Source organism: Cyprinodon tularosa, unplaced genomic scaffold, assembly GCF_016077235.1.
Source record: "Cyprinodon tularosa strain WSP-4 unplaced genomic scaffold, ASM1607723v1 ctg59, whole genome shotgun sequence".
In the NCBI taxonomy this organism is placed as follows: Eukaryota; Metazoa; Chordata; class Actinopteri; order Cyprinodontiformes; family Cyprinodontidae; genus Cyprinodon; species Cyprinodon tularosa.
Genome location: NW_024039329.1, coordinates 114,311 through 138,953, shown reverse-complemented (window position 1 = coordinate 138,953; position 24,643 = coordinate 114,311). Strand labels below are relative to the sequence as shown.

Sequence of the window (24,643 nt, the reverse complement as noted above, 5' to 3'; positions counted from 1 at the left end):
AAAAAATGGAAAACAAAGGGATTTTATTGAATTCTTAAAAAAAATTCTTAACAAAGTACAACAATTAATGAGATTTAATGTAATAGAAGGTTGGAAACACTTAAGGACCGGCAGGAACTCTTTATGAAGGGTTTTAAATGTTTAGAACAAGTTCAAATATTGGTCAGGTTTGATCCACAGTATTGATTTTTTCTGCATGGAAGCTGAAGACAAAGAGAGGTTTTATTTATTTATTTATTTATATTAATATTTAATATAATAAATATAATATAATAAAATATAATATAATATAATATTAATATATTGTTTTTTTTGGTACTGTTTATATTGTATTATTTCTTTATATCTTTTTTTTATTTCTACAAGGCATTTATGCATTTATATGTAGATAACGTTTTTACAAGGATTTATCCTACAAAGCACACTTTAATGATCTTAACTGATTGCTTTTGGACTTGCAGCACCGTATGTATGAAGTTGTCGTGCATTAACAGTGTGACTTCCCTTTAGGCCTGGTCGGAGTGCTGAGTCATGCACGCTACATGTAATTATGACCCTGCTGGGTGCAGCAGAAGAACATTTGACCTGCTGAAGAACAAGCTTTTGTGATAAAATGAACAGCTGCACTTTAACCAGGAGAAAAATGATGTAGTGGCATATTAAAGATGTTGCTATTTTCATCTCTTCCAGCTCCTTATTTCCAGGTTTTAGTCACAAACACAGGCGTGAAGCTGAAACAAAGGAGAGATTCAACAAATCTACTGGGAATTATTTAGAGGGTGTTTACCCAGAATGTGAAAGAAATCAGCTAACATTTCTTTTTAATAACCTTTCTACTTTTAATACCTTTATTTGTCTAAAGGCATGTTGGTTTTGTCCTGGTTCCCAACAGAACCTCTGAGCAGTGTGTCATCTCTGGAGGTCCACTTTGACCTGCTGGACCTGACGGAGCTGACTGACATGTCTGACCAAGAGCTGGCAGAAGTATTTGCTGACTCTGATGAGGAAAATCACAGAGAGTCCCCAGCAGGTAAGGCCTTCGAAATGAAACGGTCCTACAGTAAACATGATGGATTAGGAGGTAACTGAAAGAGATAAACAAGTTTCATGATTAAAGCTGATCAGTTTTCCTAAAGAGGGAAAACAGGTCATCTATAATAGAGTGGAGCTCTATTGGAAAAAGAAAAAGTTTAAATATGCAGAGTAATTACAGGGCCTAGAAATATATTAATTCCTCCTTAAGTTTTTTTTTACATTTTCAACTAACAAATTCATCTGGTATTTGATTGTTTGGTTGCACAGTTTGAGTACCGTAAATTAATAAAATATGAATTAAATGTAAAGAGTCAATAATAATGAATCAGGGATACTAAATAATCTGTATACGTGTTTCAGTGAGATGTAAATAATCATGTCAGCAGGATCCATAAAACTTGTCAAGCAATAATAAACTCAAAGGTCATGGTTTGTAGGCTACATATTTTTTGGTGAGTTCTTTGGGGGTTTTTTTTTTCAGAGGTTCCTTTTGCCGAGTATGTTAACTAATTACAGTGACTTGACATGTTAATTTCCCAATAACTTTTTCACATTGCCCTTTAAACTTGTGTATCACTGGTGTTAAATGAGGAAGACCAACACACACTAGGTTATGATGATGATGATGATGATGATGATGATGATGATGATGATGATGATGATGATGATGATGATGATGATGATGATGATGATGATGATGATGATACAGGAAAGTTATACATCAGGTTTTCTTTGCTGTTAAAAATCCAAAAAATATGAAATAGATTTTTGTTTATCCATCATTATTCAAAATCTCCTTAAAAATCCAGTGTATTCAAAGCCTTTTATAAGTCATCCAATACAGATAATACAGATATTCTCTGAAGCTCTCGGAGGATTGTTCGGGAATGTTGGAAAACTAAAATATCATAAAGACCAGGGAATAAAGCAACCAGCCAGGAAAGACAGTAGAGGAGACGTTTAAAGCAGGGTTTGGTTATGAAATAACCTCACAAGCTTTTCATATCTAATGGAGCACTGATCAGTCTGGTTTTAATTTATTGTTCTTTTTTTTTTTTTTTTACTTTACATGGAGTTGTCATTGGTGTCTGAGTTGAACTGGATGCCGGTCACTTCCGAGTATCCGCACAATCTACAGGTGCTGGTCATAAAATTAGAATATCAAGAAAAAGTAGATTGATTTCAGTAATTCCATTTAAAAAGTGAAACTTGTATATTATATTCATACATTACATACAAACTCATATATTTCAGATGTTTATTTTGTTTAATTTTGATGATTACAAATGACAACAAATGAAAATCTCAAATTCATCATATCAGAAAATTAGAATATAACTGAAGACCAATAAAAACAAAGGATTTATAGAAATTTTGGCCAACTGAAAAGTATGAACATGAAAAGTATGAGCATGTACAGCACTCAGTATTTAGTTGGGCCTCCTTTGGCCTGTATTACTGCAGCAATGCGGCGTGGCATGGAGTCGATCAGTCTGTGGCACTGCTCAGGTGTTATGATAGCCCAGGTTCCTCTAATAGTGGCTTTTAGCTCTTCTGAATTGTTGGGTCTGGTGTATTGCATCTTCTTCTTCACAATACCCCATAGATTTTCTATGGGGTTAAGGTCAGGAGAGTTTGCTGGCCAATTAAGAACAGGGATACCATGGTCCTTCAACCAGGTACTGGTAGCTTTGGCACTGTGTGCAGGTGCCAAGTCCTGTTGGAAAATGAAATCTGCATCTCCAAAAAGTTGGTCAGCTGCAGGAAGCATGAAGTGCTCTAAAACTTCCTGGTATGTGGCTGCGTTGACCCTGGACCTCAGAAAACACAATGGACCAACACCAGCAGATGACATGGCACCCCAAACCATCACTGACTGTGGAAACTTTACACTGGACTTCAAGCAACGTGGATGAAGTGCCTCTCTTCTTTTCCTCCAGACTCTGGGACCTTGATTTCCAAAGGAAATGCAAAATTTACTTTCATCAGAGAACATGACTTTGGACCACTCACCAGCAGTCCAGTCCTGTTTCTCTTTAGCCCAGGCAAGACGCTTCTGACGCTGTCTGTGGTTCAAGAGTGGCTTGACACAAGGAATGCGACAGCAGAAACCCATGTCTTTCATACGTCTGTGTGTGGTGGTTCTTGAAGCACTCACTCCAGCTGCAGTCCACTCTTTGTGAATCTCCCCCACATTTTTGAATGGGTTTTGTTTCACAATCCTCTCCAGGGTGCGGTTATCTCTCTTGCTTGTACACTTTTTTCGACCACATCTTTTCCTTCCCTTCGCCTCTCTATTAATGTGCTTGGACACTGAGCTCTGTGAACAGCCAGCCTCTTTAGCGATGACCTTTTGTGTCTTGCCCTCCTTGTGCAAGGTGTCGATGGTCGTCTTTTGGACAACTGTCAAGTCAGCAGTCTTCCCCACAATTGTGTAGCCTATAGAACTAGACTGAAAGACCATTTAAAGGCTTTTGCAGGTGGTTTGAGTTAATTAGCTGATTAGAGTGTGGCACCAGGGGCCATCAATTTTGAACCTTTTCACAATATTCTAATTTTCTGATATGATGAATTTGAGATTTTCATTTGTTGTCATTTGTAATCATCAAAATTAAACAAAATAAACATCTGAAATATATGAGTTTGTATGTAATGTATGAATATAATATACAAGTTTCACTTTTTAAATGGAATTACTGAAATCAATCTACTTTTTCATGATATTCTAATTTTATGACCAGCACCTGTATTCAATTGTCAAAGTGCACTCTCACAAACAACTGCACGTGCTTGGTTCCAGGTACTGAAAGATTCCCTTCCATACAGAAAGCCCATATTTTTGTCTTCAGGTAACACAGAATACATGTCAGATTACATAATACTACTTATATTTCAGCGATAGTATCTAGGTGTTACTTTATTGTATTCCTTGTAACACGTTGGTTGTTCTGTTCTTTTACATCTTTGCAGGTGATGAAGCAGACTGAAAATCCCTTTTATCCCTTTTATCTCCTCTTTCTTGCATCTTTTCTAATTTTTTTCTGTTTTTTTCTTTCCTGTTCTACGTGCATTGCAGTGTCCAAATAATCTGTAAAACTCTCTGCATAATTATAATAAAGCTATTTATATGCATAAATCAAGTAGGACACTATGGCGATAACCGTACTGCTCCACTTGTGAAAGTAAAATCCGCCGAACAGTGTGGGAAGTTCCAACCAGAAGTATATTCAGGGAAAAAATGCTAGATGAATAGGTGCTGAACTGCTGTTGTGTCAGTCTGCTCATCAAATAATGAGGCTCCAATAAAAAGAATATTTTAAAGATATCAGCAAAAACTTACAAAACGTCTCTGTAATGTGTTTTTTTTTTTATATTTAATCAAATAACTATCAAACTTTCATGTGTTGCTCTGTGCATACACGCTACTTGGTACTTGAGGCATTCAAAAAGTGGTGAATTTGTAAGGGGTGTTCTTCTAAATGGACCAAGCACACATCTCTGTGTTAAAGTCAAGGCGATGAGAAATAATGTGGAGTAGCCTTTTTTAGGTATGGCATGATTTTCTGAAAGAACTAGCATTTAATCTTCAACATTAGAAAAATCAAGCTTGCTTTTCGTATTAATATGAATCAGAAGGTATATATACATACATCTGCACAAAGTTAAAGCTGCAGTCCCAGATTTGGCCCTGAAATTAGGAAGCAGTGATTATTCAGCACATACTGAGGTAAATCCAGTCTCCTGTTTCTCTCTCACTATCACCTCAGAACTAAAAATAGCATTTTAGTCATTTTTCTTGAACAGCATTATCACCTTTATCTTCAAGAAATTCATCTTTTCCCTTGTTCGTCTTTTGGTTTATTGCTGAAGCTTTGTGAAAGGATCTTGCTTAAGTTTTTTTGTTCTTTTTTCGTTGAGCATAATGTTGCTGTTTGAAATGCAAGGACATATTTCTTGCACAGAACTTAGGGAGTTTGTAATAAAGCATACGTTGCTAACAAAAGTGCTGTAATATATGTTAAAGTATCTATTGAATTACTTGAATAAAGGAATAGAAACAAGCTTTGAACCAAAATCTAACACGTTTACATTAACTACACCCTTCATGGACCAACATCATTAATTAGTTCAGATTTTTTAGTACCGGTAAGTCAAAGTAACAGCTGAAGTCACTCAACTAAAAATCACCTAACACGTGTGTAGCTGCATGAAATGTTTAATCATGCTTCTTCTTTTTTTATTATTATTTCTACTCAGCACTGTTGAGCAAATAATGAAATTCAGCACCTTCTCCCAAATAACAATTTATCTTTTGGCAAAAAAGATAATCAAACATTTCAGACTTAAAACAGAGAGGAAATAGACCTTAGTTCAACTGTAGGGAGCAAATATATCCTTTTTTATTAAAAAATATCTGTTATCATACTGAATGAAATTTGCAGTTTGACTTTATGGCGCCTAAGACAATAAAGGCAAACACAAATTAAATACCATGGCAAGATATGTATAAATTATTTATTTTCTTAATAATGAATTATTTACTGTATATTTAAAAGACATCAACTTGTTACTTCTACAGTCTAATAAACACTCAGATAAAATGTCTCTTTTTTTAACTTAGTTATGATAAGAAACATCATTTATATTTGCAAAATGCTTTTTTTTTTTTCAATCAACTCCTGTATTAAAATTTAGAAGTTTGTACACATATGTTTAGTATTTATGGAATAAACTCTAGGTTGGGTTTTAAGTAGTTTCAGGAATTGTGGATCATACCTCGGGCCAATTTGCTGTTACAGAGACAGGTCTTTAGGCCACTTTACTTTCCAGCTCTGCCCACAAATGTCCTTAGAGACTGAGATCAGAGCTCTGTGATGGTCACTTCAATACACACACTCTATGGTCCTAAAATTGATTCACTGCTAATCTGGAGGTATGCTTTGGGTCATGGTTCTTTTGGATGATAAAACTTTCAAGCTTTAACTCCCTCACTGGTGTCTTGGACTACTGCTTCAGGGCTTCCAAAATATGTCTTTTCCTCACGATGCACTATTTTGCAAAGTGCACCCGGTATCTCCTGCAGAAAACAATACACACAAAATGAAGCTGACATCATGCAACTTAGCAGTTAATATATTCTTTTCAGCATAATTTCTTTATTTCCTCCATCAGTATGCCAATACGCTTCAGCTTTTGTCTTATTAGATCATGTATTGTGACTCCATAGGGCAACAGTATCTTTTTTTAAATCTTTTTTTAAATGTTCTGGGGCTGATAAACACGCAACCCAAATTGTCTGAAAAATATTATGATGGGACATTTTCCTAGTGTTAACACTTTGTGTAATTGCTTGAACTGAAGAAAGTGGGGTTTTTTGAGCATCTGTAAATTGTATTAAACATGAACCAGACTTGTCGTCCACAATGCTCTCTCTGATATCTTGACTGGTTCCTTTTGATTTTCCTATGATGTCACACAGAATAGCATAGTGTTTCAAGTGTTGTCTTAAATTACATCTACAGGTGTGCCTCTACCTAGCTATGTCAGGTTATGTGGAGGTTTGAAGAGGACCCAAATGCAGAGACTGAAGTGGTTTCTTGCAAATTTAAAAATCCAAAAGGTGGCAACTGAGGCAAAACTCCAAAAATATCAAAATAAAGAAAACCAAAAACCAGAAGACTTCAGGGAAGATACACATGAGAAATGACGAGGAAGCACCTAACAGTGACTGAAGAGGAGGAGTATAAATGGGAGACTGAACAAAGACAGGAACAGGTGTGGATGGAAGCATCTATAAGGGAGCTGACACAAGGGGGCAACGGAGGGTAAACAGGAAAAAACAAAAACAACTGCAATAACACAAAATGGAAATTAAACCAATTAAAACTAAAAAAAGAAAACCTAAACAGAACCAAAACCATGACAAACTACTGCAAAGGCATAATCAATCAAAAGCATACAGGTTATAACATCATCATGTGAGTTTTACCATTTTAGTAAATTATTGCAATCCTACTGTATATATAATTTGACCTTAACTTATGTCATTTTAGAAAAGTTGTTGAAATAAACCATATCATTATTCTGGCATTTAGCAGATATAAATGATCTGGTAACCCTATGTAACCTTTGGCATTATTCTGACTCTCACAGCAACAACAGCTGTGTTTCTTTATTAACATATATGGCAGAATTAATCAGTTTATTGGAGTGAAGATGACAAACAACACATCAAATTAGACTATTATTATTTATTTGGACTAAAAAAAATAGATGGGGCTGGCAAATGGATTGCTGTCATAAGATGTGTCATCTGGTGCAACACAGTGACCTGATTTATTATTACATTATTCAAAGTTTTATATTTCTACTGTTTTTTTATGATGTGAAGCTCAATAGCATTAGCTGTCCATAAGGAAGCAGTCTTCATATATATTTTAATAGAGCTATAGAAATGTAAAATTGAAATGCAGTGATATGCAGGATTAATTCAGTCAAGAAGTCAAATAATAGTAAAGCCTTAGGAGGCCTTAAAAGTAAAACAAGCTTAATTAAACAAGGGTTTTAATGAAATAATCAATGCACTGTATGGAAGAAACTATCAGAGGGTCAGTCTATATGTTTAAAATGTAACATTCAAATATCACTCTAAATAAGACCAATGATTTAACGCGTAAAATAATATATTTTTGGTGGATTCAGATTTTCTAAATTGTGTTTTTCAATCTAAATTATGAATCAGGTGGGAAAACACTGAGGACATGTCAGGGTTGAGACAACGGTTAAAGGGAGGAGGAGCTAAAGATGGGTTACTGAGTTCAAGCTAAACGGAGGCTCCTAAATAATTGATTTTCCCCTCTGGAAACAAAGCCTGTTCCTTCTCAAGCCATTTAAACACAACCAGAATGCAAGGAATTTATTTTTTGCACATTGTCTTCTTAGACTCAAACATTGTGCTGTCTGAAATTTTTCCTTTAATTTGTTTTGTCACAGTCACTTCCTTTTGAAGAGTAACAGATTTTATATTATGTAAATTTTGACATATTGCAAATAATGTTCAGTCGGGGGAAAAAATAAAAAACAGACAATAATTTAAAGGGTTTTTCAATTCTACAGACTTTCAACAAAAGAATGACAATGGTGTCCCATTGGTTTGCCCTTTGTTTTATCCTCAAATAAGCTTCATGAACCATGAAGTTTAGGCTCACACACACAACCGACCACAGGCAGAGCTTTGTCACTTCAGCAGCAGCATGAATGTAACTGATGACATAGCAGTCAATTTGCAACTGTTCAGCTTTTGCTGATTAAAAAACATCATTTAAATAAGAGCTTTTTTAGAGTGGATAATTGCTTTTTAGTCAATACATGTGTTATATTTGCAGTGATCAAATGACTCAGTAAAAATCAATTGAGTAATCCATTTTCAGACTATTTAATGAGAAAGTGTGGCTGCATTTAGAAAAACCATTCAGCAGCAGGTTCCTGGCCCTGTCATTGTGTTTCCACTGAGAAGTATCTAAGCTTTTTTTTTTAATTGAATTATTTGTTATCTAAAAGCTGTTTTGATTAGGTGCGATTTACTTACACTTAGACTTGGACAAACTTCATTGTCATTTTGTATACACAGATTGGTTACAAAACAAAATTTCTTTTTGTACAGCTCTCAAGACATTTTCTATTTCTCAAAGTGCAGTGATCAAATGTAAACATTACACTTAGATATGATTTACAATTTTTCCTACATTCAGCTTTTTCCCCCCGTTTTATTTAACATTCATCAGTCTAATGGCATTGGAAGAAACTGGTTTGGAATCTGCTGGACCTTCATCGGATGCTTCGTAGTCTCTTCCCAGAGGGCAGCAGGGAGAACAGTGCATGTTGGGGGTGTGAGGGGTCATTTATAACGTTACAGGCTTGGGACACGCAGCGCTGGGATGAAATGTGTTTTATGGAGGCAAGAGGAGCCCTGATAATCTTCTCTGCTGTTCTCACTACACTCTTCACCTTCTTCCAATCTTAAGGCTAATTTATTCTTCTGACGCATAGCCTCTGCAACCCTCAAATCCGTCTCTGTGCCTGGCCACGCCCCCCGCGCAGAGGCTCTGCAACCGTCGTCACACACCTCAAAAAAACCCTGACTACACATTGGATGGTCGCAAACCAGCGCAGACCTCAAGCGGAAGTGCGCAGACAAAAAGCAGCTGTGATTGGTCCTTGGTATGCCTTTCTGCATGGTCGTCCTTCTCGATTCGGTGCCGGGTTGCGCCATTTTTAAAAACCAAATCACTTTTGTGCCTTTTTGACCAGTGAGGTGGTGTCCAGGTGGGGGTGTCTGTGATGTGCACCCCCAGGAATTTGGTGCTGCTGACCATCTCTACAGCTGAGCTGTTGATGAGCAGTGGAGCGTGGTTAGGCAAATTTTTACTGAAGTCAACGATGATCTTCGTTTTCTCCAAATTCCGGATCAGGCTGTTATCTTTGCACCAGTAAACCAGCTGCTCCACCTCCTCTCTGTTGTCCAGGTTGTTGTCGTCTCTCATGAGGCCCACCATCGTGGTGTCTGCAAACTTCACGATGCGATTGGTGGTGAACTTGGGGATGCAGTCATGTGTCATTAGAGCTAACAGCAGGGAGGTCAGGATGCAGCCCTGAGGGGAGTCTGTGCTTAGACTGATGACATTAGAGGTGTTCTGTCTGAGCTGGACTGATTGAGGTCTGTTAGTGAGGAAGTCTAACAGCCAATTACAGCTGAACTGAAGTCCAGGAACAGCATCCGCATGTGGGCGGTTGTTCTCCTCCAGGTGTGCCAGGCTGAGGTGAAGAGAAGAGGACATGGCATCCTCAGTGGAGTGGTTCCGTCAGTAGGAGAACTGGAATGGGTTGCATGTTGGGGGGAGACTGGAGATTATGTGTTTTTTTAACCAGGCTTTCGAAGGACTTGATCATGATGGGAGTCAGTGCGACAGGCTGGTAATCATTGAGTGAGTTGACCTGAGGCTTGTATGCTGATGAAGGTTCTCAGTCATCCAGGTCATAGTCATTCCGTAAAAATTCAAAAAATATCCACTGGACTTGGTTTTCAAGATTTGAAGACGTTTCACCACCTGGAGAGGTGGCGAAACGTCTTCAAATCTTGAAAACCAAGTCCAGTGGATATTTTTTGAATTTTTACGGAATGACCTGAGGCTTCTTTGGAACCGGAATGACGGTGGCAGACTTGAAGCATTCAGGCACTATGGATCTGTCCAGCGAGGTATATGCCTTGCCATATCCTGCTGGTGGTTCTGGCGACGTGGAAAAGATTTTGGATTTTCTGGCTTTGGTTCTGCTTTGCTGATCTGATGGCACGGTTTAAATTGGCACGCGCTGTTCTCAGTGCCTCTTTATCACCAAACTTGAAGGATGAGTTCCATGCTTTTAGTGTTTTCCGAACCTCTCCATTTATCCAGGGTCGTTAGTTGCTCGGATGGTGACGTTCTTTGTGACGCTGACATCCTCAATGCATTTGTTGATGTAGGCTGACACAGTCATGGCATAAACATCTATATTTATTTTGTTGTCATAGGTTGCTGCAGCCTTGAAGATATTCCAGACAGAGCATTCAAAACAGTTTGGGAGTTTCTCCAAGGCACCCTCAGACCACACTCGGACCTTTGGTTAGCTGGGGCTTGTAATTTACAGTTATGCAGTTTCACAGAATCCAATTTAGTCCAAATTGATCTAATAATAGGAGTACAATTCAATAAGATATTCACATTTGGATTCAACGAAAGTGCAGCTGCATCCTCATTAAGTTTTTTATTTAATTTTCCAACTGCACATTTTGTAAACTGGTTAGAAAAATGATCTGTCTAGGGAAACAGACAGTTACACCAGATCTGTGACTTTGCAGCATTCATTTATACGGGGCAGGAACGCGTGACATGGGAGAAAAACAACCCACTATTAGCAGAAACGAACATTGAATAGAATCAACAAATCTATCTGCTTCAATTAATTGAGTTTCAGAGGACATAAAGAAAAAAAAGCACAGTTAACAAGTTTTTTTATTGGAGAAAGTAATAGAGTACACTGTGGTTACAAAGACAGTATCATCTTTTAGTAGCTTGATCTGTGAGGAAAACAGCTGAACAGAGGACCACTGAGACATTAACACTATTTTGAGATAAAATTTAAAAGAAGAAGCATAATGACTAGAAGACCGGCCTGCTGTTCTACTTTTAAAATCTAATAGCCATTAGTACGCCTGCAGGGAGGGAAGGACTCTGTTGGGAACTATTACAGATGTATGATGGATTTAATGGGAGCCAATGAAGAGAAGCTATAATCCATTGAAAATGGTCTCTTCCTTTAATTATGAACTGTATTCTTTCTATATTTTTTCCAAACAGCTAAATCATCATTGATAAAAAAGGTGTATTGATACTACCATTTAAAATGCAGACAAAAATTGTATCCTTCAAATCTATAGTTAAGAGCTACTTTCTCTCTTCAGCCTTTCGGCTTTGCTCCTCCTTTGGGAGCACGAGTCTGTTTATAAAAGCACCACCGATTGTAGAAAAGGTCAGATTCCAGTTCAAACTGACTGCTTTTAGCACTGTTCTAAGCCTTTAATGACCTCACAGATCATTAAATGCTTGTCTTAGTTGCCCTAGTTTTTAGATTTATTTGGGCTGTGCAAGAACACATATGCAGACAGAAAAGAAATATTATTTTAGTTTATTTTGTTCGATCTTTAACTCAGGAAAAACAAACACATGCACACATGTAAATTTTTACAAACACTGAATTAATGTTACAGCTTATTGTGATGTATAGTTTACTGTTCTGCAACATAATATGCTGAACCACAATCATAGAAATCCTAACTTTCAAGCTGTACCTTACAAAGTGTTGGAAAACTGGAACACAAAGTGATTCAAATTGACTAACAGAAGCAGAGAAGAATATATTTATAGCACTGTTGCGACATAGACAGCTTGGTGCCTGGCAATAGAACAAGGGGCAAAAAGGAAATCATCTTTACCATTGTAATGCAGAAATATTTTCCAATTGTCTTTCCATCTTTCCTGCAACCCCAGTGCTAAAAGAGACTCAAACAGGGAATGAAAAGCATGCAAAATTATCATGTGAGCATTACACAGGCAACATTCACGTTACACAAACTGCAGATATTTATTTAGTAACATTAATACACCAGGGAGGTTACTTCCATGGCACACGCGACTGCGGAGTCCTTCCTACTTCAGAAGAGGTTGACATCTCATTAAAGTCCAACAGGGAGGCAATCAATCATCTGAGATCAATATTTGTCTTAATCCAGCAGCTCTGCTCCTTTTTCATCGCCTCTCAGGCTTTAATTCATGGATGGAAACTATGCGTTTCTGAGGAGATATAAAACCAGAGCAGCAGGAAAGAAAAAGCCAAGCATTAATCTAATATGTGCTGTGAGAATGAGCTCCCTTTTACTCATTTGTAGATGATTTGATGTCATCTACCAAGGGTTGATATCACCACCAAGTGGCTTAAAATGATAGTAAAACCTTAAACTCAGCTCCATGTCTGACCAGTCTTGGTGTCTTTCAGGTTGTGCATTTACAACTTTTTAATTGCTTAATGAATGAAATTATTTTCTTTGACTTTATCTGAAGAAAAAGTCAGATATGACGTGCCCTTGCTTTGTTAATGTTTTTGTCTTAATTTTATTGTTTTGTCCTAGATGCAAAAATGTGAAGAAAAATGAAACAGGATTAAAAAAAATGTTTTTTTTTGAACCTGTAGTCTCCTGGAGTTATTAAAGTGTAGACTCACCTTCCAGTTACAAATCTGTTTCTGTTTCTCTTTACCAGATTTCATATATTATTGTCTTTGCTTCATAAAGTTCAATGGGGGGGTGGGGGTTTGGGGGGACTTAAACAATCTGCTGGATAACCCTCCACCAAACTGTAAAAAGCACTTGTTATTGCATTTGACACAATATGGCTGCACCATCAGTGTGAATGACTGAATATAAATAATTTTGGAGTCTTTCAACTTGAAAAGGTGTTTTTTAAGCAGAGGTTGTTTAGATGGGAGAGACAGCAGGCTTTCAGCAGCCTAATATGTGAGTTTTTACATGATAAAACTTCAGTAATTTTCTTAACTTACATCAACTTAGTAATTTTCTCTAAATAAACCTCAGAGGTATTCCAGAGTTTTGTGGTTTGACTGGATTTTAAATTGAGTACACATAATAAATGCAAGTTTAATACCATAATTGTGCCTCCATCTCACAAGTATGCTCTATATATAGTCAGTAAATAACAATAAATGTCAAGAAGCATTTATTTCATGAAGGTTATTTTGTATGGAAGAGCAAGTTTTAGTGTAAAGTATGCTATAAAGATTCCGTTTCATCCTGTGTTGAGCTCCTCATATAATTGCCAGTGTAATTAAAATGATAAACGTAACACTTAAACTTTCTCCAGTATAGTTTCTATAAATTATACCAGAGAATTGTCATTTCTGTGCTTTTATCCTTAAAGAACCAGCAAAAACAAAGAAAATATCCATCTGTTTTAACCAGTGTTGTCTCTGGTCCCCAGGTTCCCACCAGCCTGTGCTGCCCAGGGGTGGCTACATGCGCTCCCCGTCATGGACGCGGTGCAGTAAAGTGGAGCTTCCTCGTGAGAGAAAGCATCACAGTGACTCAGACACAGCAGAGCCCTTAATTAAGCTAGAGAGGACAAAGCACCCGTAAACCCCAACATGGAACAAGAAGGAGAGAGACCGCCCAGAGCCTGTTGGAAAGACACAGTGGTGAAACCAAACCACCAAGACGTCTCAAACTGCCACTGTACGCTCAGCCGATGTCTAACAGTGCTCATCTGTCGAGGCTCAGCTCTGGAAACTCTGCTCTCTACTTTAAAGATAATGATGATGTCCAATATTCTCACTGTTCCTACTCTCTTCTCACACTAATACGAGCAAACCTTTGCAGCCATCATGTTTTTATAGGAGAAGGATTGTTTTTTTCCTACACTGGTCTTCCAGATGAAACAGACAGGGTATGGGGTTAACAGTGTATTGGCGCCTTTTTCCTTACAACACCTCAGGGTGGGCCAGTATAATTAGATTGGCCATAAAGGTTAAAGCCACAGTGATGGCAGACCTTGAGACATTAGCAGAAAGAAAAATGAAAACATCCCACTGATGCTGACTGAGATTTACTGTGTTTCTTATAAATTCATCATGCATTTTTTGCTGCATCTAAAGTAAACAATGGTAGCCTTAACAGAGGATGTGTGAGGTGAATCTCTATCTTTTAGTGAAATGTGTGCTGTGATGCAAAATGCCTGAATGAAAAACAGTTGCACTTCTCTCTCTAAATTGTACACCTAGGCGCCCCCTGCAGGATTGTTGTTCGTTGCAGCAACAAAGACACCAAGCAGTAACATGCAATAATTCTTTCCATACTCACATTTTCTTTACCTTTTTTAAGACACCCCACCACCACCAGCCAAAACACAAATTTTTGGGCTGCTACAGCTGCAGTATGCAGACGCCCGTGACAGTGATTACTTGAAATTAAAATAAATCCATGGCAAATTTCAGCCTGATTTGTGTGGATGCCAAAAGAAGCAAAACAACAAATACCTGGTTAGAAAGTGCCAACATTTTTTTTTATGATACAGTTAATTCTTTACTGCCTGTGAATGGGTAACATAACGCTTAGTTTGTAAAATGTATGGGCTCCTTTTAGAAGGAGTGTTAATAATTCAGAATGCCGTGACACACTGGATAAGGTGAAGCTTTAGGATGGTTGAAGATTCAATAAAGTATGGCTCCTTGTATGTTTTCTTGTCTGTTTTTTATTCTGTATGCTATACTTGTTGAAGTTACATTTATTAACTCAGTAATGATGCTCAGACGATTTAAAGTTTATAAGGTTTCTGCAACAGATTCACTCACAAGGTGAATTAAAATTGTTTAGATCATAAGGATATTTGCAATAATGCATTCTAACTTTTTAGGAATATTAAAAACTAACCCTGCAATTATCAATATTGCTCCACAGAGACATAAAAAGGTGTGCTAGCCTCAGTAGCCTCATACAAAACAAATCAGTATGTTTGTCCTACCCTTTGTACATGTCATCAGATTTAGAAATATTACAAAAAAGTGTAATTTTGACTGATGTAATAACAAATTGAAACACTTTTTTTAACATATCAATTCTGCACCTTGACAGAAATATTAATATTGGATTAATGTCACTGAGAAACATTAAGTTAGTTAATAAGAAATAATCTCCATGCATGAATTAAAAAAACATAATCTAAAACAGTTATTGATTTAAAACATGCAGAAGACGTACATCTGGAGTTTTATAAACATAATGGAACAAATAATTGAAAGAAATCTTTTAAAATTTGGTATTTCAAGGACAAATTTCCAGCAAAAAATCAACCAAAATAAAAGCTGAACGCAGAGCATTCCTGGAAAGAAAACTGTTGGAGGATGCAAAGGCTGGAAGTTTCGGTGGAGGATCCAGGAACTAGAATTAAAATGGAAAAGTTTAGATCTAGGAAGATTCATGTGTGAGAATGGCCTGGTCAAAGTCAAACCAATTTCAATTTAGCCATCTATATGTGTGTTCTTGGCTGAGCTTGAGATATCCTACATACAGGGCAAATATACCTGTCTCTAGGTGTGCTATGGGTAGTTATACAAAGTTTGGACTTTGCTGAATGCATATAATCACCAACCTATTTTTACATACGATTTGTACAAAATGCATGTGGATCCCTCTTCTTCCACCTCATATTTAGCTCATATTTTGTCTGGACTACATGAGTAATCTAAAAAGCAAAGCTTGAGGTTGAAATATGGATACAAATATTTTTGCAGGATACTGTTCATTTGTGAATGAAGCACAAAACAATCTGCACATCCCTATCTACAGATAAAGAGCTGATTTGCTTTGTTTATTGTTCTCTTCACTTCTCTGCCCCTCCTTTGGTCCTTCAGGTAGTAAATTTTCCTCTTCAAAGTGCAGCTCTTCACCAAACTCCTCATACGAGCTCTTCTCCTGAAAGGGTCGAGGTCCTAGAAGCTCAACCATGTCAACTATGTTTAGCATCTCCTTTTCAAGAAGACGCTTTGCCACCTAAGATTAACAAAAAAAAATATTTCATAACAATAAAAAAAATCAATTAGCTAACAACAGCTCAACAATAGCCAACAATTCACCTTTTCAACCATCTCCTTTTTGTCTACAACAAGCTGAAATGTTCGCTTGAAGGCGACATCAACCAGTGTTCGGACCTCCTGATCAATGAGTTGCGCTGCAGATTCGCTGTAGGGCTTCTCTTGGAAAGCATTTGGCTGAAGGTGGAGGTCAAATGAAACCAGGCCAACAGCCTTGTTCATTCCAAACTGTACAACCTGAACAAGAAATGATCATTGCTAGAGTAAATATCCAACATGCAAGAAGAACATTACAAATTATTTTGTAACTTGGCAGGGATCCTGGTTGTTTTTTGAGTTATTATCCTGATAAACACACAATGGTAATTACTTGCTCATACGCTGTCTGTGTGACTTTCCTGAGGTCCTCATGGGCTCCAGTAGTGGTTTGTCGGAAAAAGACCTGCTCAGCCACTCGACCTCCTAACATCATGCACATCCTGTCAAACAGCTGATCCTGGCTCAGCAGGTGCACCTCTTTACCTCGATACTGTGCATAACCCAGACCTCTCCCATGAGGGGTAATGGATACCTGATGATAATGTGAAGTACAAATCTACCTAATTAAACATAGAAACTAGGATCTTATTTCATGAGAAATGGTGAACCATATTGAAGGGGATACCTTAAACAGTGGTTCTGCATGCTCAAAGAACCATCCTGCTACGGCATGACCTGCCTTGTGATACGCCACAGTTGTCTTTTCTAGAAGCTGAATCGGCTGAGCGTTTTTCTCCAAACCTGAAATCAGAAATATTGGTTTACACAATCAGTTGACAGCAAAATCTTCCCAGATTTTTGCATGAAACACCAAATCTATGCGTAGTTTTTATCAAAATGTTTTACTCTACATTTTTGAATTCATATCAAAATTGGTCTCTGATATGAAACATGCTTTCAGAATGAATAACATTTAGTTGTTTATCAACTATATGTTGATCATTTTGATGTTGATAATAGTTAATTAGCCCAGAGATAGTTCTTATAAAAAATACAAGAAAGTAATAGTTTTGAAAAATTAAAGGCATGAAATACTCAACTCACAAAATGTTCACACTATTTATATTCAATCTTTCTTCCATCACTGATTAGAAAATAAAGGAATTGTACTTTAAATATAAAATTTTTACGATTTATTTTTGCTTCTTGTTAAACAAAATGCATTTTCAACAATGTGTATTCTAATTGACAAAATCATTTGCTTTAGATAAATTAATGTTTCAGTTGACTCTTAAAAATATATTTTATTATCACCACGTTGTTCAATCTGGGCGGTTTGTCTTTTATTTCTCACTAGAAATTCTGATTTTGAAATTCTATTCTGTCTGTTTTTCTGAAATTTCTTTTATTCATTTTTTTATTTTATTGAAATTGATATTGTATTTTTTTCTGTCCACATATAGCAAGTAAAACAAGCAGTCAGGTATTCTGTATCTTTTCTCATGACCGCTATATAAGTTTATTATAAAATTGAGCACTCAAATGTCCAAACTAGGATGAATGATTTTGCCAAAAATTGAAATTGCGATTAACTGTGTCCAAAATTGCGATTTTATTTCTGTTTTCTTCTGCACTTACTCCAAGTTTATAGATGTTTTACACCAGGCTTACAGTTTATGAAATTTTGCATGCATACCCAGAGATCATTCTTACAGGACTTTATTGTAAGTGCTTACTCCTACTTGCATGCATGGATCTGCATGCTAGCTGCAATTCTCACTACTGTGTGGCCCTGACGGGCTGGAGAGAAAAGTTTAGTTTCTAAAAAAAATTTTAATTAGTGTCCTACTGTTGTTAAATATGATGTGATTAAAAATCAGTGCCTCTGCGATTTGAAAATTGCATTTTGTTTTTGTTTAACGTACCTCCAATGACTCTCTCAACAGCCTGTTCAAAGTGTTGAGCACTGATGTCCTGGCTGAGGTGGCGAGCAGCTCTCAGTGCAGCTTCATTACAAACATTGGCGATTTCAGCCCCTGATACACACAAGTACTAGTTAAAGGGCCTAGTAATATAACTGTCATCTGATGCTTTAAAATGTTTGTATGTTTGGATTAACTAATTTATTACAGGCTTGATAGTAAAACAGTTTACCATTTTTTAAGCTAAGATAATAGCATCAGTAGCAGATGCTTTCTATTCTTACCATTGAGACCTGTGGTCTGTAAAGCCAGCTTCCTAGACAAATCTTCTAAATTTAAACCAGGCCCCAACTTCAAAGGTCTCAGATGCACTTTGAAAATGGATGCTCTGCCTTTAATATCTGGCAGGCCTGCAGAAAAGGAAAAAAACAAGCATGGTATGACATTGGTGATCCATTATTGAAGGAATATTAAGCCAATTTGCTCTGCTTTCCTCTACTGACAATGAAGCCTTTTATGTAAACAAATAAATTTGAATTACTGTATTGCAAAAGTGACCATAATTCAACATGGTAAGTAGCTTCATAAATGACTTAGATGTAACATTATTTTAGTTAAGTTATAGGTAAAGAAAGATAAGACCCTTCCAGGCAAATGTTATACTTTAAACTTGAACCTTTTTCACATTTTGTCACATTACAACAGCAGAATTTATATTATTAGGATTTAATTTGATAGAATGAAAAAATATCATTAGGATGGAAAAGGGTTTGTAAATAAAAACATGAACTGTTTTTGTGCCAATTACTCTAACTCTTTAACAGTAACCAAATTAGTGAATAGAGTCAACTTGTTTAACTGAATATTTTTACAAAAAAAAAAAAAAAACAGTCTGACACTGGGCAAATTTTAACTCTCTTCCACCCCTCTTACATACGGTAGTGGCAGCATCATGCTGTGGAAACACATCTGCAGAAATAGAGAAGCCATTGGGGATAAATGGCAAGATGAAGTGAGCAGAGCACAAAAAAAATAAAATAAAATTAAGTGATCTAAAGATGAGGAGATGGAGGTTCAGATTCCAGCAGAGCTAGAATGGTTCATGTTTAAGCCCATTCATGCTTCAGTCTGCCGCTCAAAGTATTGACCTAAATCCAATTCTGAATCTTTGACAAAAAAAAGGACACTAGCTGTGGGGAAGAGCCCCTCCAAATACCCTACCAAAACAATTCTCTTGATATTTAATCCAACAGACTAATTGAAGCTGTTTCAGGCCTTTGGCCAATATTAAATTATATCAAATGTGCTCTGAGTCTTTCCTTTCTAAAACCTTCCTTGTAGACATGGCTATATTTTTCAGAAATGTCATTATCTATATAAAAATAAAAATCAAAGATCCAAAATGTTTTGTTGATCAAGTGCTGATGCAATGAAGTCACCGAAATACATCAAAATCAAAAGGGGAGAGACATGGAGCATTGCTACAAAGTTTTCTCTTAAGGCGCCTTCTGCTTGTTATTGTAAACTGAATTTAATTAGTTTCCAGTTGCAATGAAAACAGAAACACTTCCTAAAGATGCCTTTCTGGGAAAGTCAAATATCCGTCTCCAGTATTGCTACAGCACATGCATGATTTAGAAGTTACATATAGATAGATTTGATACAAAGGATGGTGGCGTTTTAAATCTGATGCAAACTCAAACATATTTCTCGTGGTTTCAAAGTTAAACTAGAGAGAAACGCCTTGCTTTTGGTATGTACGGTATTAGTTTCAGAAACTAGCACACCAGCTAATGACAAATTGCACCATTGTCCGGCTTTCAAAATAGAAGGTCCTAATTTCCCCTAAAGTTATAAATGTGTGTGTGCATAATTGTTTGTTTCTGTGTGTACTGACAAGCAGGTATTGACAATGAATACAAGAATGTAGCCTCCGGCCCACAATCTACTGCACTTGTGGGTCTAAAGACTCTTGAGCAAGAACATTAATATTGAAAGAGGCTCAAAATCCAGTCTGATCAAGCTTGATCTACTCTGGAATAACTGGCTTCCAGGGGTGTGAAGCCAGTAGACACACATTTATAGCATTTAATGCAGCAAAGGGTCGTTCTACAAAGCTGAAAGTCTGGGGGCTGAATATAAAAAACCTGACACACTTTTCAGATTTTCATACATCTTAAAAAAGTGCATTTCTTTTTTCTTCTGTATAACAATTAGGTTTTTCTTCCTATTGTTGTATCGTAGGAAATGATGATTTAAATCATATGACAACATATTAAAAAACAAACTTTTTCAAAACAGTTATATAATAACCCTTTCATTGTTTTCTTATATATTTTTTTTCATAAATAGATCAGATCTCTGCACAGATTGCATCAAGCAAATTAAATATTCTCTGAACAAAAAATGTCAACCATCCCACAATCCCCAGAAACATAAAAGCACACAGACAGCACCGTATGGGTTTAAATGCTATTAGAGAGAACCAGATGAGAAAAGAAGATGCAAATTGAATGAACTTTGAAATCTAACCTAAGTATCTCATCTCTTGTAAAAAAAAAAAATAAAAATAAAGAAAATAAATAAATAAAAAGGTATGCTCAGATCTGAATACATTTCAGAGCAGGTGAACTGTAGCAACAGTTCATCACAAAACACAGGCAATTTAGGCCGAAAACAAAAATATGTAAACAGGAAAATGTTGTATAAAGTACAATTAAAATTGGACTTTTCCAAAAAAACTTACATAAGAGCAGGAAATTATACAGGAAGACAGGAAAAAAAACAACAGGGAGAGATGAGAGTCTTCAGAAAAGAGTCTGTTCTGCTGTTCTTTACCCAAATGAATATGTCGATCAAAGCGCCCCGGTCTCATAAGAGCCGGATCCAGGATATCAGCTCGATTTGTGCCGCCTAACACCACGATGTTAGTGTTGCTGTTGAATCCTGTAGCAATAACAATATGCAAGGCTTTTAAAATGCAATATCAGGATTATGAGGAAACAAATAACATGTTAAAAATGTTTACCATCCATTTCCACAAGCAGTTGGTTCAGAGTGTTTTCCTGCTCGTTCTGCCAGCCAAAGCCCTCTCTGCCTCTCTTCCTGCCAACTGCATCAATCTCATCGATAAAAACTATGCAGGGGGCCATTTTGCGAGCCGTGGCAAACACATCTCTTATCTAATAAACAAATCATAAGTTGTTTGTATTTTGGGGAGACAACACTTTTAAGCACATTCCACTCCTTTATAAAGCAGGACTCACTCTTGCAGGGCCCATCCCTACAAAAACTTCTTGAAATTCGGAGCCATTGACTGTGATGAAGGGGACATTGGCCTCCCCTGCAGTGGCTTTTGCTAGCAACGTTTTTCCAGTTCCAGGGGCTCCTGATAACAGTGCACCCTGAAAAGATAAGAAACCTCTGATATAAGGTGAAATGGAAATGTATCAAACTTATTATGCAAGCAAAAAATCTTGGATGCACTTAACATGAAAATATAGCCAGACCTACCTTTGGGATCTTAGCTCCCAAGTCATGGTACTGATCTGGGTTCTTAAGAAAGTTTACTAACTCCAAGATCTCTAGTTTGGCCTCTTCACAGCCTGCTACATCCTTAAAGTGAACAGTTCCAGTTTCTTTAACTATCTTGGCTTTTGATGCATTCATCCAAAATGGATTTCCTTTTAAACTGCTGCCATGTGCTCCTGCCATGGGCCCTTGTCGGGTTGCAAAAAGTAAGAAGCCAACCAGGAATAAAGTTGGGAGGACACTTAAAACTATTGACCTGTGGATGAAGAAAAGTATGATGATACTAGAACATAAAGAAAATGTAATCAAAATGCAGCTTTAGTATTTAAATGAATCCAACCCGTCACTTTCACTGGTGTAGAGTACAGGTATTTTTTGTGTGGAGTCCAGACCCATTTCCTCCTGAACCATGTCCAGCTTATGTTCAAATGAAGCCACACTACCAATGTTGAACCACAAATAATTCTAAAACACAAAAACAAGGAAAGAATTAAGATGCAGCCCTTCTCTGAGAAGAAGCAGGACACAGCCGTATCTTTGCCTACTGACCACTTCTGAGGAGTTCACTCCATCAGCAGGAAACACTTTGACATACTGTTTATTGACTACCTCTACGCGCCCAACCTGTGTGGACAACATGATCTGTTTACACTAACAACGAAAAAGGATTAAATGAGAAAGAAACTGAAAACAAACTAATCTCACCAAGCCTTTGCTCAAGAACCGATGCACAAAATCCATCCAGGAGATCTGGACTCCGGTCTCCCTGAAGTGGAAGTATAGAAACGCTGTGGTCATACCTGCTGCACCTAGTGCAATGTTCTGCACAGTCCTTTCATCTAAGGGAAAATCTTTCTAGAGGATTGGGAAATGTCGAAATGAAAACAAGTCAGCTTATCACTGCTAATATGGATTGTTACAAAGGAAACCTAAGGAAACCCGAAAGGTATAGGTGCAGTTTATTAAAACCTAAAAACATCAATAATTTCTCATTCTTAGCCTCAATGATAATTTTCCTATGAGTAAATATCTTTTCCATCTTTCCTTTTATATAAATATGTATGGTAACAAGAAATAAAGGCTTTGTATGTTTTCAATGGTAATGGTATGTTTCATTTATCTTTGCATACTAAATAAAAGGGTTGAATGATTTGGGCAAAAAATCAAAGTTGCAAATGTTTTTAACCAATATTATTATTGGTTTCGTTTGCATGATGCAAACGAAAATCAAAATAAAATCGCTTGTTGCTTCTAGATACTTTATTTTAACCTTCTGTTTAAAAAAATGCATGCATGAACCTGCATGCTAGCTGAAACTCTCTCTGCCTTTCAGTGTTTTATTTTTTCTTCAGATTTACAAACTCCACAATTAAATAGCATCCTTATCTCAAAGATATTAACTAGATTTTGACTATTTATTTGAGGAAAATATCATATGCTTTACTGGATATTTTCTCATAAAGTTATACTGCAGTTTAAAAGGTATTTATTTTTTCACCAAAAAATATGTTAAGCTGTGTAAAACATGGATAAAAGGATTTGTACCTTAAAACGTGTCCACCACTGGGATTCCTTTTTACCTCCTCCTTTTTCACCTCTGCCATCATTTCCTTCCTGTTTTTGGCTTCGAAGTGAAATTTGATCCCTCTTTCTTGTATCTAAATATTAACAGCCAAACATGAATTGTAGAAAAGCGGATTTCAGAGCATATTTCAAAATCTCTTTGATAATGAGGTCTCTTTTTCTATGCTTTCAATGAGTGTTCTGCTGCCAGTTCACTATTCTTTTGGAAATAAATTTCTTAACCTGACAGAACAAATTAAACGATGAAATAATCACACTGGTTACACTGGCCAAGAAAATTTTTGGTCACTGGGTCTAGTCATCAGTTGGATTTATTGTTGTGTGAAGCATAAGATGGCACATTGTGCTCTTCACGTACCTTTTGGAAGCCTGTTTGAGCTCAATAACCGTGAAAAACTGTTGTGAGGCAGTCCTCCACATCTTCTTCCAATGAGCGATGCCATCTACACAACAGATGAAAAGCTTTGATATGCAATATATCTGTATACCAGAGAGGTACAACAGCTGTATGACGGTAGAAAAAGATTTATAAAAATCTAATTAGGTTTTAAGCTATAAGAAACCCCCCTTTGTTTTCTTCCAGCATTATAGGATTATTTAATCTTCTTAGTTAGGTCCTTGGTGCTGTAAAAGTCTGTGACATTTCACCTATTTTTATATGATAACAATTTTTTCACTAAAATCTTAAAAAAAGAAAAACTTTTGGGGAGTAAATTTTACTTAGAATATTTGTTCTCAACATTTTTACAAAAGCTAAGCTTACTTCATCAACAACACAGCTCCCACTGACTTTAAATCTTTACACTTGTCTTAATTTTCTTACAGAATTTAAAACCAGAAAATAAAATAGATTATCCCCCCATCCATCATGTTAAAACAAGAACAGCAAAAAGAACATTATGCAACTCAGGAAACTCGCATATAAACTGCATAATCAGGGCCTCTTGGTCCCATGAGGATACAAACAGAGAAGGAATGATGCAGAAACAGCCCATGTTTGTTTGTTTGAGGCTTTGAGGGGCAGCTGTCAGTAGTAGCCTAACGCAAAGTTTTTTTTATCACGATAGATGCGGAAACCTACAGTATGCATCTTAAAGGAAACGCTGATGAAAACTACATAATATATAATTTATATTAATATGCATATTTTTGCGTCTGTGTTTGCATATCTATGTTATCTCATGCTGATTTGCTTGTTTTGATAAAAAAAAACTATTTTCCTTACCCAAGCATTTCTGGAGCGAAAATAAAAATAAACTGTGGAAAAGTTTCCTTTAAAAATCCGGAGGTTCCATAGAGGACGCATGCTGAGTAAGAGGAATCCCATCAGTGTGACAGAAATAGGAATATGGATCCTGGTCTCATACATCTGTAGCCATCTGTCCAGAGACGCGCAGTGG

The 24,643-nt window shown here is 36.7% G+C and overlaps 2 protein-coding genes across 2 annotated transcripts in view; one reads left to right on the top strand and one right to left on the bottom strand.

Annotated features, from left to right (window-relative positions):
- The window catches only part of dbndd1 (dysbindin domain containing 1), a 24,489-nt gene extending 9,619 nt beyond the window's left edge, over positions 1-14,870 (top strand). The window contains exons 3-4 of the mRNA XM_038306758.1: positions 893-1,030; positions 13,623-14,870. Of these exons, the coding sequence (XP_038162686.1) occupies positions 893-1,030; positions 13,623-13,777 (293 nt within the window). The 3' untranslated portion in view covers positions 13,778-14,870. The remainder of the gene's footprint in view (positions 1-892; positions 1,031-13,622) is intronic.
- LOC119797607 (AFG3-like protein 1) lies at positions 13,297-24,643 on the bottom strand. Its single transcript, XM_038306757.1, has 16 exons — positions 24,469-24,643; positions 23,602-23,686; positions 23,205-23,317; positions 22,365-22,514; positions 22,209-22,283; positions 22,000-22,124; positions 21,642-21,915; positions 21,395-21,532; positions 21,157-21,310; positions 20,967-21,074; positions 18,413-18,538; positions 18,132-18,242; positions 16,892-17,007; positions 16,598-16,798; positions 16,270-16,464; positions 13,297-16,186 (listed from the first exon to the last, which is right to left on the bottom strand). Exons 1-16 carry the CDS (start codon positions 24,610-24,612, stop codon positions 15,977-15,979), a joined length of 2,325 nt encoding a protein of 774 aa, XP_038162685.1. The 5' UTR covers positions 24,613-24,643; the 3' UTR covers positions 13,297-15,976.